The sequence below is a fragment of the Solea solea genome, chromosome 3, assembly GCF_958295425.1.
Source record: "Solea solea chromosome 3, fSolSol10.1, whole genome shotgun sequence".
NCBI lineage: Eukaryota > Metazoa > Chordata > Actinopteri > Pleuronectiformes > Soleidae > Solea > Solea solea.
This window is the reverse complement of record NC_081136.1, coordinates 12,964,619-12,982,935: the sequence shown is the minus strand read 5'-3', so window position 1 is coordinate 12,982,935 and position 18,317 is coordinate 12,964,619. Positions and strand designations below refer to the sequence as shown.

The 18,317-nt window shown below is 41.9% G+C and overlaps 1 protein-coding gene across 5 annotated transcripts in view; it reads left to right on the top strand.

Annotated features, from left to right (window-relative positions):
* arap2 (ArfGAP with RhoGAP domain, ankyrin repeat and PH domain 2) overlaps positions 1-18,317 on the top strand; it is a 126,606-nt gene that overhangs the window by 15,915 nt on the left and 92,374 nt on the right. For all 5 annotated transcript variants that reach the window (XM_058625725.1, XM_058625728.1, XM_058625726.1 and 2 more), the window contains 2 exons: positions 72-141; positions 8,202-8,322. In XM_058625725.1, the coding sequence (XP_058481708.1) occupies positions 72-141; positions 8,202-8,322 (191 nt within the window). The remainder of the gene's footprint in view (positions 1-71; positions 142-8,201; positions 8,323-18,317) is intronic.

The following is an 18,317-nucleotide window of genomic DNA, read 5'->3' as shown; positions in this document are numbered from 1 at the left end:
TGATGTTTTTGGAGATAATCTCTTTTACACCACAGTGAAACACATTTTTGTCTCTCAACTCTTCCTCGCAGAAACTGTGTCTTCCAACGGCGGTGGGTGCGCTTCGACGGCGAGAGTCTGGCCTACTACAACAACGACAAGGTAGGTGTGAGAAAAACACATGCAAATGTGCAAGCCAGTGATCGAAATAACCTAAAACCTTATGCATGCACATCCAATTCCATCCCTCCATTGTAGAAATCTATAGAACAGGCAGCTGAGCCAAGTCCCTAAGTGTTCTTGTTTCTCGTCCTCCTCCTTCTCATTGTCATCATTATCGTGATTAGCTTGGCAGGCAAAAAAAAAAGCGGAAGCAAGGACAGAGCGCTGTTATGCCAGGCATGATGGGCCGGCACTCTCTGTGCCCGCCCAGCCGTACAATAAGTACATCGGTGTTGGCACCTGACCAGTTCTCAGAGACAGGCAGAAGGTGCAGGAAAAGGAAGGGACAGCACTTTGCTCTTCATTCGCCTCGCTCAGCATTTTTTTTTTCCCTCCCCACAATTCTCTTCACTGCATACTCCTTGTGTCTGAGAGTTGAGCTTGAAATTCCCCTGAATGTCTCCCGTCTTATCTTCAGAGGGAGGAAGAGTCTGGAGGGAGAACGAGTAGGCCTAGTGTGCGAGCACGGGGGTTGGAAAGGCAGAAGGAGGCTTTCAGCAAGATGGCAGTTCAGACTGTGTAGTCCAGACACAGATGCTTTTTTTTTTGTTTGTTTTTTTTTCCATTAGACCTAGAAATACACTAGTATTTATAAACTGGACTGGAATGAAGATCACATTCCTGAGCAAGTGTGCTAATAAAAAAAAAAAATCTAATTGAATTCCCACTAAAACAAGTGTATCAGAATCAGCTTTTTGCCTTTCTTGGCTGAACCGTTAATGATTTTTACGGGAAAAGCTACATAAATATTCCATTTTATTTAGGTTTTTTGAATGAGCCAGAAGTCTGGCTGTCAGTTTAAAAAACAAAAAAACCTAAAAAAACAAAAATTGAAATTATTGATTATATTACTCGCACTCGTAGTCATGCTCGGTTGAAAACTTGTTTTCTGCTTTTCTGTGGTGATGTCTCCACTGCCTCACTCAGGTAGAACGCCTGAGCTAACAGGTGACTCAGCAGATTTGTCAGGTGTAGAACCAGAAATACTTCCACATGACTTGGGTCCTCCATTTTCACAGCACAACGACATAACATCACCGTCCTATTGTTCTCATGGGCCGAAAGTTCATTCAAAGTGGATCCCAGGTCAATTTGCACTCAGGACGCCCTCTGCTGGGTCCCGTGGTAATTACTTCAGACGATATGTTGCGCGTCCAGGCTGCACAAGTTCTTAAGGTTTGAATTTGAACCCTTAAACCCCCCCCCCCCCAAATAAAATCAGATTTCTGGATAAAAAGTGAGAACATAAATCTATAGCCACTACAACTTGTTTGACGTAATGTTTGTTGGCTGTGTCTGTCAGGAAGAACAAACACACAACACTGCTGTGTGTGTGTGTGTGAGAGTGGCGACCTGTGTGTCCCTTCTTGTTGTCGCTGCAGCAGCAGCAGCAGCGCACAACATCACAATCAATGACGTGGGACCTGTCTAATGCCTGCTCGTTAATCACTTACTAATTATAGCTCTCCATGCTCTCTCGCTCTGTCTCTCTCTCTCCCCCTTTCCCCTCACTTTCTCTGTCCATTGCATTTGTCGCTTTATTTATCAGGACACGCTCTGTTGCCAGCGGAGCACAAACCGGCAGGGAGGCCACCGAGTCAGCACTTTGTCGTTGGTGTCACTGTTTGCGTAGGCATGACACTTTTTTTTTTTTTGGGGAAAGATGAAAAGTTTGCCTTTTTGTGTGTGTGTGTGTGTGTGTTTGTGAGGGAACAGGGGTTGTTGTTTAGACTTTTTAAAGTCATCCTGCCAATGTGACTCCTCTCCAAGAAAGCACAGGGGCTACATCATGTTTCGGGTGAGCGGAGAGGTCGAGTACAATCTCTCTGTCATCTGTGTTTTATGTGTCCGGCTGACACCCCGTTACCCCCCTGTGTGCCGGCCTGTGCCACCTCCACAGGGTGAGTGCACGAGTAGAGGAAGATTGCAGGAAAATCTGTCAGCACTGTCTGCTTTATGTTGGAAATTGAAATATGAATTGGGGGCTTGCGTGTGTGTGTGTGTGTGTGTGTGTGTGTGTGTGTGTGTGTGTGTGTGTGTGTGTGTGTGTGTGTGTGTGTGTGTGTGTGTGTGTGTGTGTGTGTGTGTGTGTGTGTGTGTGTGTGTGTGTGTGTGTGTGTGTGTGTGTGTGTGGTTGCAAAGATTGCTGTGCCACAAGATCTTTTTTTGTGTCTTGTTGTTTTTTTTTCAACAAAATCAAAATCTGCACAACCGATCTCAGAAGAGTTTTACTGACTCGGCAGATACTCAGTGTGCACATGTGAATATGCTATACACTCGAAATGACTCAAACAAGTTTTGTGATTATCTGTTTTTACAAGATATCGCAAATTTTAACATCATTTTTCAAATATTCGGTAAACGAAAATTTACATTTCTACCCACCGCTGTTAATATTGAGACTTAGTAAAAGTCCTAGTCCACCACTGAAGTGACCTGGACTTGACAATATCAATAACAAATAGCTGTCAGCAGCTGTTTATTTGGTCGCGCTTTGTTGCTGCTTCCAAACAACTATTGCAACATTTGCGTCTTGTGCTCAGTTGAGGAATTTTTCTCATCAGTCCACCTAAACCTCCTCTTAACCGCCGGGTCCCCCATTTTTGTCATTCTGCAGTTTTGCCAGTGCAGTGAAATGCAGAAGCTGGACAGACATTTCAGTTTGATTTCTTAATTCCTTCTTTGCTGAATCTGTTTCCACTGCATTTAATCGTACCTCCTTTTTAATGCTAAGACGTTTCCGCCTTCCCCAAGCCTCAAACTTTTTATGCAATATTTGTAGATTTTTTTTGATCTCCTATGATGTGAACATGCTCGTCTTTAACTTGTCGTTGAAGTTTCCATTCTTGGACTTTTTTTTTAAACTTTCAACAACAGAACTTACTTCTATTTTTAAATCCCGTGCGATCCGCCGGCGCCAGGCTGAACTAATCGCACTTGATCGCAGTCGCAGCTTGAAGGTTTCTGTCTGCGCTGATGTCGTCATCTGAGGTGGCGTGGGAGAGAGGCAAAATCCTCAGTCTCACTTCTCCCTCTACAGCGTTGTGTCCAATCCTTCTCATCAATCGCACCCTTTCGCCCGATTTCGTCAACGACTGGGATCGACTTTGGTGAACGGCGTTGTCTTCGGGGCCCCGCTGTGGTGTCGTGTGTGTGTGTGTGTGTGTGTGTTTCTGAAAAAAAAAAAAAACTGGTCCAAATCCTGGCTTCAGGGTATTGAGGGGAGGAAGTGAGGAGGATGACTGCGAGGGATGAAGGGATGAGAGGATGGGGGAGGGAGGTGAGGCTGGAGAGGAGGCCAAAGGGGAGATGAGGTTTTAGGATTGGGGATCAGTCTGAGAGTGTCAGTCTGGCTGATTGTCTGTCTATCTGGCACTGCAAAGCTCTCTCTCGCCAAGCCTGAAAGCTCCTCTGCTCACTCCCCTCTGTGTCTTCCCAAGATACCCCTGTTTTCAGTAACACACTCACTGTTTCTTTTTCTCGTTTATTTATTTTTTTTCTCTTCCCGTTCTGATCAGCAGACCTCTGCCCAGCGTACGTTCTTACATTCCTTACATACATTCTCTTCGCCGTCAGTGTGTGCCGTTTTGACGCATTGGATTTTATGCTTCACCTGAATACATGTTAATACCCGAGAATAAGAATCGGTGTAATTCGAAAATTGCTCGAGGTATTCCATGAGAAATCGAAACAAGAACAAGCTTAATTTTTTTTTTTTTTTTTTTTCCCTTAAAGCTTTGCGAAGATTCAATATTTTTTATGTAAACAAAGGATCATGTTGGGGGGCTTGCTTGCTTGTCGTGGCAATTAGTATCCACAGTCCACAGAACAACATTTTCTACATTTTCCCCAACAGTTTGACATACAGTATAACCAAGACTAATGGAACAGTCCCACTGAGCTGTTGGATGATGAGCTTTAGATCAGACTTCCTGGCAAAGTAAACAAACTCAGCTTTATAAAGTTACATGATTCACAGGAAAAAAAAAAAAGAAAGACTCGATTCCTGCACAAGACACTTGACCCCATGTTGCCCCTCACAGCTGTGCCGGCAGCGTGTGAAGGGACACGATAGATGTGAGATAGAACACCGGTGCGTGTCTACTGTATGAATGGGTGAATGGCAAAACTGTGTGCTCAGCAGTATTAGAAAAAAGTGCTTTATGCTGTAAATACGGGACAGTTACCAAAGCTGAGCGTTGTTAAACACTGGAGCAGTAAAAAAAAATGGGACATTTGATATTTGATGGGTGTTACTTATCACATAAATTGAGGCTGAACCTAAACAATTAGGATTATTCTTGGACATCTTCAGTAACACCTGCATTTTCCTGCGAGTCCATGTCAAAATGATATTCTCCCTGTGTGTCTGTGTGGGTTTTCCTCCCTGCATCAAAATTGGTCCCTTAAATCCCAGCGACTAAAAATCATATGCCCGTTTTTTATTTGAGCTGAATGGTGCGCATACGAGGGATAGGGAATGAGAGAAAGAAAGAGTCTGGAGGGACTGAGTGAATCAAAGTGCTACTGAAGCTGTTTTAACATCAGATAAAGACGTCACGTGTTTGTCAGTGTTAATATTAATGGCAACCGAGAATACAAGAATACATTTTAGTGTTCCTGAGAACTCCATTCCGAGCTCTGAGAGTGCAGCTCACTAAACACGAGCATGTAAAGCCATGGTCGAGTGTTTAAAAAAAAAAAAAAAATACTTATATATCAGTGTCATTTTTAAATTTGGTCGGAATACAAAAACAGGTAAGATTTGCAACTGACTTTCTGGACTTGCCCGCAAGGCCTTGAGAGTTGTAGCTTACTTTGAGAAGTCTTAGGCTTAGCTTTGCCCCGAGTGTATTATCTACAAAATCCTTAAGGCATCGCCACTCAGTGAAACACTGAGTAAGGCTGCATTTCTTTATTGCCCACAAGCATTTTCTGAGACTTAAAGGTGCAGTTCTGTGCTCCAACCAGCTGGTGTCCCCATCCCTCCACTGATGCTTTGGAGACACAAGAGCCTCCACTCCATGCTGGTGGTAATCGTCTCCAACCTTGTCAACCTCCTCCCCCTGCTTTTTTTTTTTCCTTTTCCACACAGCGCCTCCATCACTGTACGCTTTAATTGTTTCCTGAAGTTTTACTGGTTTGTTTTCGAAAAAGAAAGGAGACGGTCGTTATTCATGCAGTATGGGCGAAAGGAAGAAAGGGGCAAAAAAAAAAAACGAACAAAAACACGAGGAGCCACCCGGGCAGAATGACATGGTTTGACAAATGTTTGGAAGGGTAGAAATGGGAGGTTAGTGTGATATGGGAGCAGCAAGAGTGAGAGAAAACGTGGGCTGTGAGAAGAACTGACAGTGGGAGGGAGGTGAAGGTAGGAGGAGTGAGAGGAAATGAGTGTGGAGGAGATCTTTGGCAGGGGGAGGTGAGTCAGGTGTGTCTGTTATTGGAGAAAGAGAGATAGTTAGGCTTCATTGCTTCCTTGGCAGTCCGTCCTCTTGAGATTGGTCTATAAACATAGTGAGTGTGTGGGTGATGTATTTGAATCAGTCGACTTATCGCTGACCGCTCCTTCTCATCATGCCTCCGTCGACTCTGCCGTCACAGTATTTACAGATGCACGTCTCACAGTTAAACAACTCTCTCCTTCGTGACCCCAAACTAGAAGCAAAACAATTAATTACCGTTAACTCGTACCGGGTTATAATTACCAACAGTGCGGCGACAAAGCTGCGCGCACACACACACACGTAGTTTCTCCTTTCCTCACCTTCTCTTAACTTCTATCTAAATTTAGATAGAGAAGGCAGGGAGATATTAGTGTGACGCTCCTGGGGAGAGGAATGCACAAGGCTGGCTGTCGGTAATTAGGTTGAGCCACTTCTTGCCACTGTTAACATCCTGCTTTAATATGAGAAGGACCCCTCAGTGACCCTTGTAGGTATCTTCATTTCTTCATAATGTCTCTCTTTCCCACACATCCCTCCCCCTTTTTTTTCCCTTCCTTTGTTTCATCTGTTCCTGGCCGGTGGTGATTATGGATTCATGCTTTTTTTTTTTTTTTTTTGCCAAAAGTGTATCTTGCCTCACAGTTTCCATTCTCTGTCTTTCAGCCCTCACCTGAGGCTTTTATGCACACCTAAATTAGGGTCATGGATCTCTCCCTTTAGAGGACACCATCCATCCATCCATCCATCCATCCATCCATCCATCCGTCTGTCCTTCCATCCATTTTTCCGTCCGGCCATCCATTGTATATTTCCATGCTACTTCCATTCATTTTGTCTTTGCCATGATTTTTGGAATTCAAACCTTTTTACTACCCGTCTGTCCATCATCCATCTGTCCATCCATTGTATATTACCATGCTCACTTCCATTCACTTTGTCTTCTCCATGTTTTTTTTTAATTCAAACCTTTTATCCATCCATCCATCTAGCCATCCATCCATCCATCCATTCACCCCTGCTCTGTCACCCAAACCGACTGCTATATTTTTGGCTGTACAGTCTAAAGAAATAGACCTGTGTGGATGACAAGGTCATGGACTTAATTAAGAACAGTGAGAGAGGAGTCAAAAGTTCACTCCTTTTCCTCCATTCGTCCTTCCTTCGTTTACTTCACACTCACTGTGTCATTGGAGGATATGACCGAGGAGATAAAATCCAGCAAATGTACAGTATTGCACACGACATTCACTTGCAGACAATCAAAATTCTGGTCCAGCCTGCAGAAGAGCAACAGAGAGCAAAAGGGAAAAAAAGGAAAAAAAAAAGAGAGACATGTCTGTTTTTTGAATTCTTTGCAATGATAATGACATTATGGACATGAATAATGTAATGTCTGCAACGACCCAGCCTTTTTTTTTTATCATAACCCAGCGATTTTCACATCACTGCAGAAGCATAATGTACTGTCCCCAGTCACTCTACTGCGAGAGCATTATAATCTGAGATGTTCTTTGCATTTTCCAACCACTTTAAAGACATTTCTCTGTTACATTTGTCGCCTCATGGATTGAATACTGATCCAGTGGCTGTTCAGTTCAGTCCCAGCTTCGTTAAAAGTGATAATATTTAAGTTTGATTCTCTTTTTTTTTTATTTTGCCCCCACTGTCTCTTTTTCACATCCACAATGACCCAATACTTTAATTGCCATTGTCAGGGGAGACTGTAAAGAGGGTCATGAAGCCTCTAGTGCAACATCCTCCTTATTTGGATGCCTCCACTAGAGTTGCTGGGGGAAAACATGGGGTAATGAGACAATACACACATACACAGACAAATCCCACTTCAGCCAACAAGCACTTCCTGTGCCTTACCCAAATCCCCAGAACAGTGTGTATGTCTCATTTTAAATATTTCACAGGTTTGTTTTCAGCATGTAGATTTGTTTTATTATATCTCCTAACACCGAGATATGACCCCAGTGATTTATGCTTTTGGTTTCGATAGGCACATTTAATTAAATGTGGGTTTATTTTGGTCGATCATTACCCTTCATCTGCATTTGAACATTTATGTCGTTTTTAACCCTAATGTCAAAGATCAGATCGGTGCACTGCTTGGTAAATTGTCTGCGGCTCATATGGAAAGTTTGCTGTTTATGTTCCCGCAGCAGTTCCTTGATTCAAATGCGTCTCATCCAAGAGCTCTGTGCCATTTATCAAAGTTATTGTTTGAAAGCAAACAGGGGAAGCTATTTCAGCAAATAAATTTGACGCTGTATTGATGGGCTATGGCTCTCGTTTGAGGATACCTGTCAGTGGCTTTTCAAATTGAAAGTGATTGTAGCTGACGGCGAGACAACTCCGTATCACACATCCACTGATGCGGCAGTATGCTGGAAAACAGTGGAAAAAGGTCTGCGGAGGCAGATGATAAGAGTTAAGCATCAATAACATTATAGTCATGCATGAAGCTGCGTCTCGCTTGTGTTCGTATATCTATTTGGAGTGTGTGTTGGCAGCTTTCATCCATCTTTATGTGTCTCTCTGTTGCAGGAGATGTATTCCAAAGGAATGATCCTGACCAGTGCTATCAGACAGTTACGGGGACAGGGTGACAACAAGTTTGAGGTGGTCACCTCCCTTCGGACCTTCGTATTCCGGGCTGATAGAGAAGGTACAACGAGTGGACATTTTCACCTTCTTCTGTCCAGTATTACACAGCCTTCTATCTGCTTGTCAGTCTGCCTCAGTTGCTCTGACCATCTGATTCCCTGTCTGGCCTTGTTTCTCTTCCTCTCTTCCTTCTGTTTCCTCAGGACCGTCCTTTCGTCTCCCCCTTCCTCTCTGTTTGTCTCTCTCAGTCGCTGACATTTATTTTTGCTGCTGCTCTCCCATACAAAGGACATTGCCAGTGTGGCGGATGTTAATGAGTTAAACAATCTTTCTTGCATCTGTGATTTAAAATTCCATTGTGTGAGAATGACATTTAATGGTGAGACATTGCACTGCCAGTCCTAGTGTTTCCTCTGTTTCCAACTGCATAGGTTTATGCATCAGATTTAATTAGGCGTAGCTGCTCTTCTTTGTTTGCATAGTAAGTGAAATGTACATCCATTAAGCCCGCTGTAGAAACATGTGGGCACAAGATGCCTCTGTAAAGCAAAGCCCTTGCCCCAAAGTGCATGTATAAGACTTGTGGTTGGAACTTCGATTTCCAACTTGGAAACTACGCTGTTTGGGTGCACAAAATACACCATGTAATGTGTTATTGACTTCTTCCAATGGGTTCCGTCAGTGGCTTGCCCTGCATACGCTTGCGTTTCTGACTTCTCATGTGGAACACAGTGAACTTGGGGATGACCTCGCTCTCTGTTCCAACTTCAGAGTTTTGATGTAAATGGAACGCAGCGTGTTTCAAAGGCTACAGAAACATGATATGCCTAAACTAACATATTTATAGGTCAGGGGTTTCCAATCTTTTTTTTTCCAATCTAAATAGGGCCATATTTGATAATGAGAAGATTCCCGGGGGCCCAGTGGTCCCTTTTAGACATTTTTAACAGTAGAAGTTACATACAAGTGCACTGTTTTCTAACAATTTTATTTTCATAATTTTTAAATGGCACTGTAACCAAATCTAAGCCGCACAGGAGTGAACAAATGAAAGAAAAAAAACATCTGGAGTCAGATAAAATGATTACATAATAAGTGGTGAATGCATGCACCTGCCTGTCATGGCCAGGAATGCGAACCCTGGACTCAGAGCGCAACTCCTTACCAGCAGGGGGCGGTGTTTGCCAGGGTCGATTTTCTGTCTCAGTCCGTCCCCGGCCATAAATAATAGATTAGAAAACTGGAGCTGTGGGCTATAAAAAATGGGCCGTACCTTAACCATACCTGTGGTTTTGTATTTAATTTCTGCTAATACATCATTTTAAATGTTACACACTACCTGTAACTGGCAAGCTTTGCTCTCTTGAACGTAAGCAAAATTCAATTAAAGTGTCAGCGGTAGTCAGAGGCATTCTTTTTCTGTGTTGTCACGTCCATTCCACTCCTACATTTTTTATATTTGGCTTAACCATTTATTAGGAGTCATTTTATTTTACTCCAGCTAGGTTACAAGAACCCTGATTTGAGCTTTGTGTGTAAGTCTCATCTCAATCAGAAACAGCAAATCTAAAGAAAAACCATTTGTTTACACGCTATACATTCTCTTTGAATGTGATGCTATAGGGAGCTCAGGGGAATGTCACTGGCACTGATGGCCTAAAACCTTTGAAGTCTATCTGTAAGGTTAGAGTAAATGAAGAAACTCTCAGATCTCAAGAACTGTCCTTTTTAATTATCTCCTTCCTCCTTCCTCTCCTCATCCCCCTGTCAGACAGACGGGAGTTGGAGTCGTCATTGCTTATTGTCTTTCAGCTGGAAGCTTTGTCTGCGTCGGCTTTAATGAGGGAGGAAAGAGAATCTCTCCACTCCTTACCTCCTGCCTGTTTGATGGCAGCCCATTAGGCCGCTGAGATCAAGCCGCTCGTTTACTAATCAAGGTCCATATCTGGGAGGTCAGAGACCGGCCACACACTGAATCGTGTGAATGAGCGAAATTGGAGAAATTGAATTTTGCATGATGACTGTGATGAGTGCCTCTTGACTCATTGTGTGGTCCGGTGTGAATAGTTGAGAACAGACTGGACTCAGAACCCTGTATCGACAAGAGCACGGAGACCTCAATGCAAGTTATTGACATATTGACATCTGCTGAGCCAGGAATAGAACCATCAATATTTGACCCACCCATCACCGGTACTGAGCATCAACTTATTGCACTTGATGAAAAACTGTACGGGATGTGCATTCATCAATGCTTAGTTAAAAAATAGATGTGATAATAATACATCAGACCGGACTTATGACATTACTTTGAATAATTTATTGTACGCCAGCACTGAAATGGTTATTAAAGGAATAATGGATGCAGAAAAATAATCCAGACGTGGCTGGATTGGTCTTTAGCGAGGCTATTAATGGTCAAAAGCTTCAGCTACCACTACTACTCACGATTTGATTATTTTTTCTTTTCTTTTTTTTTCACAAATGGCCATGCATAAAGGCTTTCATGAATAATCGTTAATATTCAGATGTAGCCTGTCATTTGAGGTTTGCAGCACTATATAAAAGGGCATTATAGAAAGCTATAATCACATGTGTGATGTTAGCAATTTGTAAAGGTTGTCATGTGTCATGGGGGCGGTGTCACCCCCTCTTGATGAGGTTATGCAACTGCAAGGCCAAAACCATAATTTAAAGAAACCCATTATCATAATTTTCAGTCTTTTTTTTTGTTGCCCATTGTGAAATATCTTTTCTGGCCCAACAAATCCTTAAATCATGATGCACAGAAGACTATAAGATCCAGTATTTCTATGTTAATTACTTATTTTGTAACTTTGAATCAGGCCTAGGATACAAAACAATGCAAAGCTATTCTTTAAACGAATAAGAAATATTTAGTACTCCTTTACAACACATGAAAATCAAAAGTCGTTTGGATTTATTTATTGCTATGACCCCTCGTGGCCCTCCTGCAGTACTTTTTATGGCCCAACAGGGAGCTGCAGCCCATACTTCATTGATATAGACTAAATCTCAGCACAGTCTCAGTTTCTCTGCTTCCAGCATCCCTGAACACACGACTTTGTTTGACCCAGCGAACACACACACATTATTAGGACGAGGAGTGTCGGTGATCACACTGTGCACCTTACAAAGTTGTATAGAGAATACATTTCAACTCTACCTGAACTGCAACACTTTTTTTTCGTCTGTTTACCTTGATGTTTGTAGAGTTGGGTGTCTGTAGACTCCTCACTGTATAGCCGCTAGTCAAAATGAGTGTAGCAAGTTGATTCTTCTCACTTTCATTTCTCTTGCATAATTATTTTCTCTCATTTAACAGTTTTTTTTTTTGTCATTTGAGCTCATCATTCCGAACAGATGCCATTTGATTTAATTTTTTGCCCAGGCTTTGAACTTATGAACTCATGTCCTCTGTTGCAGCCAAATTACAAACTCAAACTGGACTTACTTAACTGTAGTTATCTGACCTCCTGAAACACTTCTATTCACAGAACCGCCATTTACTTCTTTAAAAAAACAACAACCCAATACTGACAAACATTATAATTAACAGATACACCTTTCTTTGTCACAAATCTCTGGAGATAATCACTTTCATAACTGTCCGTTTGACATTACAAGTCTGGGTGCATCTGCCGCAACATGATTGACTGAAAGAATAATAAGCAGGTGTAGTCTGCAGGTGTTCTCCTATACAACCCATTTACATGAAAACCTAATTTGGTTGTCTACTTGTGGTTTGATCTAATTGTACTTTGAAAAGGCGCCCGTTTCAGTCACTGTCGCCTCACAGCTAGACGGTTTGCTTCCCGGTCTGGGCCTTTCTTTGCGGAATTTGCATGTTCTCCCTGTGTTTGAGTACCCCGGTTGGCGCCAACAGCCCTGTGACCCTTATGTGGTGGATAAAGCAGTGGATTTTGAAAATATACGCTCTCAAAAAGTTGGGACAGCTTGTAAGACTAAAAAAAGTTGGACACGTAACTGTTCTGGAAGGTTCCACCGTTTGTAGGTTGACTGAAGGCTTGGATTGTGTAAGCAAGGATGGGTTTTTGGGCTCACTGTGTTGTGCCAATCTTTGTGGGAGTTTGAATGCAACGTTTCTCAGGACAACATTGCCAAGAATTTAGGTCTTTCACCATTTATAGTACATGATATTGTGAAAATGTTCTGAATGTGTGAATGAACGCTGAGCCCTCGGGGAGTATATTATTGGTCGCTTCTTTGCAAATGGGGTTTGTAGCATAATTAAATGAATATATTTAATAATGTTCCTTACCCTGCTGAATATTTCATCATATGTCCTTTTAATAGGACTGTGCATCACCATCAGTTGATTAAATGTAGCTGAACAACCAATTTGCCATTAGCACTTTTTTCTCTCTCTCGCCACACTCAACACCAGCTCGTCTCTCGCTCTCTCTCCGACGACTCAACACATCGTCATATTGATGGCTGACGCTTTTTTTTTTTTCCCTTTCTTTTTTCCATTTATGAGTTGTGGATCTTCAGCAGTATCATTCATCACCCTGTCCATTGCTTGATCATCATACGTCACACTCAGCTGTCTTGACAAGAGCTGGGGGAGGGCTGTGAGATTCAGAGGTGGCCTCTGATCTCGCCTGGGATCAGTGGGTGGCTGAGGAAAAAAAGGGCTGAAGATAGAAGGAGGAGGAGAAAACTTGGCCTCATCACCTCATGCAACTTTAAACAGGCCCACTTGCCTTGTGGTGGAGAGTCATCAATCTTTGGGGAAGCGCACGAGAAAGGGGGAGACATGAGGAGACGGAGGCAACGAGAAGGGAGTAGGATAGTGAAGTGCAGTTAAGGAGCTGCAGGCCTGATGCTCCAGGGGTGGGTGTGTTTGTGTGTGTGTGTATGAGGGGGGAGAGGGTGATGGAGTGATGGTCAGAAGAGTGTGGGAGAGCGCTAGGGGCCATCCGGGAAGGTTAAAGGAAGACGGGATCGGAGCAACGTGGAAAGGAAGGGATTAAAAAAGCGATGGGAAGAACAGGAATGATAGAGCGAGACAAGTGCGCTTGGTGCAAAAAAGCAACAGAGAGGTAACGGCACAGACAGCAGGGAGAGATGAAAAGGGCAGAGTGAGGATGGAGAGGAGGGGAAAGGAGGAGGGAGAAGTGAGTGAATAATTGAAGGCCACCGGAGAGAGTGTGTGCACACAGCTGTCGGGTGATTCTCCACTTGGTCTGCAGGTGGCCTCTTCCCTCAGGTCCTGTCAGCTTGAGCGAGGAGAGATGGAAGGAAGGCGGAAGGTGGGCAAGGGGAGAAGAGAGGAGAAGAAGGGAGTGATGTGGTGGGGAGTGGCAAGACGGTGGGGAGAAGAAAGCAAGAGGCAAGGAGAGTTTGGCAGGAAGAGAGTGATGGAAAACGGTCGGGACACGGCGCGAGGGAGAGAGGTGTTTGTGAGGTGCGGATGAACACGCTGCGAGAAAGAAGTTGGAATTAATTGTGAAAAGAAGTGTTGATGATTTGTATTCCCGCCGTTGCCCTTTCCACAAACCTGCTTGTAACACATCTCGGATTTTGTCTGAGATGACAGGAAACAGAGTTAAAGTGGAAAAAAAGCTGTAAAGGAAGAAAATAAAATGGTTGGGAACAGGCCAAGAGAGAAAATGCTGACAAAATATTAAGTCAGGAGGATACAGAGTGGGAGTCGAGTTGTATAAACGGCAGAACATATTTCAACTGCCATTTTTCACATGTTCGCAAACACTGGCCTATTTTCACGGACCAGAAGCTTGATAATTAGAAAACATTAAGCAGCATTAGCAAGTTTGGAGTTGTGTCGCTGCCATGGGATTAGTTATACTATTTCTGTCCCTATCGTCTCTTGAAACAAACATGTGACCGTTAAGCAGCCAATTGCTTGATTATGGATGTAGGTACATCAGGTTTATCAAATCATTTTCACCGAATACTGCTTTCTGGAAACAGCAGTGATCCAAAATCACATATCTGGGGACTGAATGACGTTCAAGTTGAAGGCTCCTAAAGCTGGACGTGAATTTCTTCTTCTTTTTCTTTTAGTGAATGCGATTCCAACAATTTTAGCACAAGAGGTTTGAATACTTTCTGAATGCACTTAAACAGCAGACATGAGACAAAACAAATCCTCTGCTTATTGTTTTTTACTATTCCTGTTGATGGAGACCTCTGTTGAGCTCTGAGTGGACCTGGCCCTCATCTTCATGTAAAGTGGATTTTGTCTTTGAAATACATGGCTTTGTATAGATATGCTGTATTTCTCTGATGGACTGCATTTAAATTGGTGACCTAGTCCTCAGGCTGGCATGGTGAGTCCGACCCAAGATGAAAGGACTTATTGAACAGCCATTGCTGTTTGCAAAGACCTCCATTTGAAGGGAATTCTATGACAGAATAGCCAAATTTGATTTATACCATCAGTCTCAATCGCTAGTTTCAGGTCTTCTCCAAACAAGTGTAGATATTGTAAACGGCACATATGAGTGGACACCAGTGTGGATGACAGTTTATATCGTCCAGTCTTCAAGCTTCACGATGGGATTTTAGTTTTTCAACCAGAAGCATATACAGTAGCCTCGTTTTATATATGGTCTATTATTATCTTTTAAATGTAAACACATGTCTGTTACTGTACATTTAAGCCATTCTTAAATGAGTTCAAACAGTGCTGATATCAGCTCTATGACAGTCTTTTAAAAAAAAAAAAAATTAAGACGAACACTTACACGCTAAAGTAACACTTTTAGAGCCAGGGGCATGTGTACGTGCATGGCGAGAGAGAACTATACTATACTACTAGTTATACACACAGTAATTCCTGTTTTATTAGCTCCCACTTTAGTTTCAGGAATACTACATAGTAAAATAAAATCTAGATCATTTGAAATACTAGAATCTTTAGTTCACATTTTCAGGTTTTACACATTATGTTTTGCGAAAAGATTCCTTAAATGTAAAACAGTAACAGAAAACAGTGGAGTTCTTGTTGTTTACGTATAGGTTGTTGTGCTATTATTTTACTCCTCTGGCCCACTTGAGATCAGACTGCACTGTTTGTGGCCCCTGACTTACAATGAGTTTGACACCCCTGAAGGATGCAGCACACAAATAATGTCCGTGAATGTAAGCATGTAAAAGTAACAACAAAACTAAACTAAAATGTACGCACTGCAGCTTTTAGAGTTTTTTTTTTAGTCTGCATGCAGAGGTGAGAACACGTTTGCAACTATATGAACTCCTTTGGCAAAATGTGCTTGTGTGTTTTTGTGCCAGACTGTGTGCACAAATATAAATTTATACGAGGCGAATTCTGGCACGAGTCAGATGCCCACACAGGCGTATGGGCACAATACTGTCTACTTTTTTGTGTGAAGTTCCTCTCAACCTGCTCCCTCCCATGCTCAGACTGACAGCCTGCATGCAACAGAGATTGGAGAGAGAAAAAGAGCGAGCGAGTGATGAGAGTCGGAGAGGGATCGACCGACCCTGAATAAAAGAACAGGCAAATAAGTGAGCGCAGGGCAGGTAATGGAAGTCAGAGAAACAGGGTGGGAACGAAACAGTAAGGCCTCGTGATGTAAAGAGCAGTCAATAATTGAGTAGGCATTTCATTATTCATACAAGCTCTTTGTGAATTCATATGAATCTGGGGGGCAGAGAGACCAGAGCTCAGTTTGGGACCAGGCAGGCAGCGGATACAGTATTTGGGAGCTCAGGGGGTAGAGTGTAGTAATGGGATGCCAAGAGAGGAGGGACTTTTTCTTCAGAAGTAGAGCTGATGGCAGATTTGTTTGTAGAACAGGTCAAAGAAGGTCATGGAGTTACAGGCAAGAGGTTGATTAAGGTACATTTTCCAACAATATCAGGTTGTACAGTGGCTGTAGAGTGATTGACAGGTCACCGGAATTCCCCCTTCCTCCCCCGTTACTCTACTGAAGGGAAGTGTGGTGAGTCCACAGCAGCATGTCACTGTGGAAGTAACGGAATCGCTAAGATGGCTCTGTCAGCGCAGACAGGAAGGAGGAAAAAAAAAAAAATCCAATGAGTGGGAAACTCCTAATTAAGCCTTTTCATCCTCTAATGACCTTGTCTGAACCATTGCAAAAATGTATAATGAAAGAAGGAGGGGAGGAAAAAAAGAGAATTGAAGACAGTCGTACCTGACCCAAATAGACTTGAGGATAATTATGACCAAGAGTGGTCCAACTGGCAAGACCCGAACAGAGAGATAAAGCAATACCTGAGGAGGCGTGATGAGCCTCCAATTAACAAGCGCCCGTGGTCAAAAAGAGCCGCAAAGACGTGTCCCTTCACTTTGCAGTGTAAAATCATTGTAAAAGCAAAAAGAAAAGCCAGTCTCAAACTAGTGGGTGTCGCTTAAATGATGATTCACACAGTGCATTGTTATAATTGTTATACAGTACGAAGCACGTCTTCTTTTATTGTAATTATTTTTTGGATTTTGTTTCTACATATATTTTATTTCTTATTAAAACCACTGGCCAACAGGGTAGGACATTTACTTTTAAAAGATTTTTTTGTTCTAAATGATCGAGTATTTCATATAGATTTGTTCTATCGCGGTTCTCTAAATCAAAATACATACTATACAGACAGGTGCACACAATTATTTGATGATCAAAGTAGTTGTTGTTCATTGTTTACGGACTGAATAGGAGGATACTCTGCTTACGAAATGTCTAATTATTGTGTCAATTGATTAATGATGGGAGTGACGAGCTATCATGAAGGACAGACTGAAGAAGTGATTATGAGTTCCCAATAAACTGGAGACTGAGCGTGACTTCTAGACCTTGGAAGTTACCCATGTGGATTCGAAGGAGGGCCTGAAGAAGATGTGAAGTGGTGCCTTCAAAGTCCGTTTGTCTGTGGCCTTGTTCTTTAGAAAAGGATGACAAGACAAAAAAATTTCATCAAGGGGATCAATAATTACCCAATCCAAAAAACGTTTTAAATTCTTGACCTCCAACATTTTGGTTTGCCTAAAATAAATACAAATATTTCCAGCTGCTTCCTGAGAGCAAATTCAATTTATTTTGGAGCACATTATTTTGTTTTGACAAAGAATTGCTACACATTTAATTAAGCATAAAAATGGATAATAAAAAGGAGCCAAGATGTGAATACTCGTGTAAAAACTTTTATTCCAACCTAGACACTTAAAAGAAAACACATCAGGAACCTCAAGTCCTGTGGATCATTCAAATTTCGTTGTTGTCCAAAAATACATTTCCTGTAAATCATGGAGGCGTGATGCTCTTTATGTGACTACACAAAATGTTTGCTCTTGTTCTGACTTTGTCGGTTTGTGCGTTTCAACAACGGTGTCTGTCAATCTGTCAGAGAAGTGCTTTTTTAGTTTATCGGATGATGAGCTGATCGTGAGGTTTACGTGTGTATTTAAAACGATGCCTTGTTCTCAGATCAAGTTCATCTAACTTTCCATATCTGTTTGCAATCTTTCCTTGATGCTCTTTGCCTTTTTTTTTTTTTTTTCTTTCTTGATCTGTTTCCGTTTCATACTGTGAACAGTTCCCACAGAGGGTGCTGCTGTGGACCTGTGAAGATAATGGCAAAGGACAGTTTGCTAAATTTCCCCACTTGAGCAGAGATTGTCCTGTCAGAGCTTAGTAACCATAGGTGCAGCTGACCTCAAGCTTTGTTTTTCTTTTTCACAGTGCAAAGCGATGTATATGTATATATATATATATATATATATGTATGTATATATATATATATATATATATATATATATACAGTATATATATATATAAATATGTATGTATATATGTATATAAGTATGTATGTATATATGTGTATATGTATATATACAAATATGTGTGTGTGTGTGTGTGTATATATATATATATATATATATATATATATATATATATATATATAAAATTCAATTGGCACTGCAGTGATAACTATCGCTAGTTATTGTTAGATTCATATGGTTAATAATTAATTTAAATTTTGACAATAAGGCCTGAGTGTAGTACATTG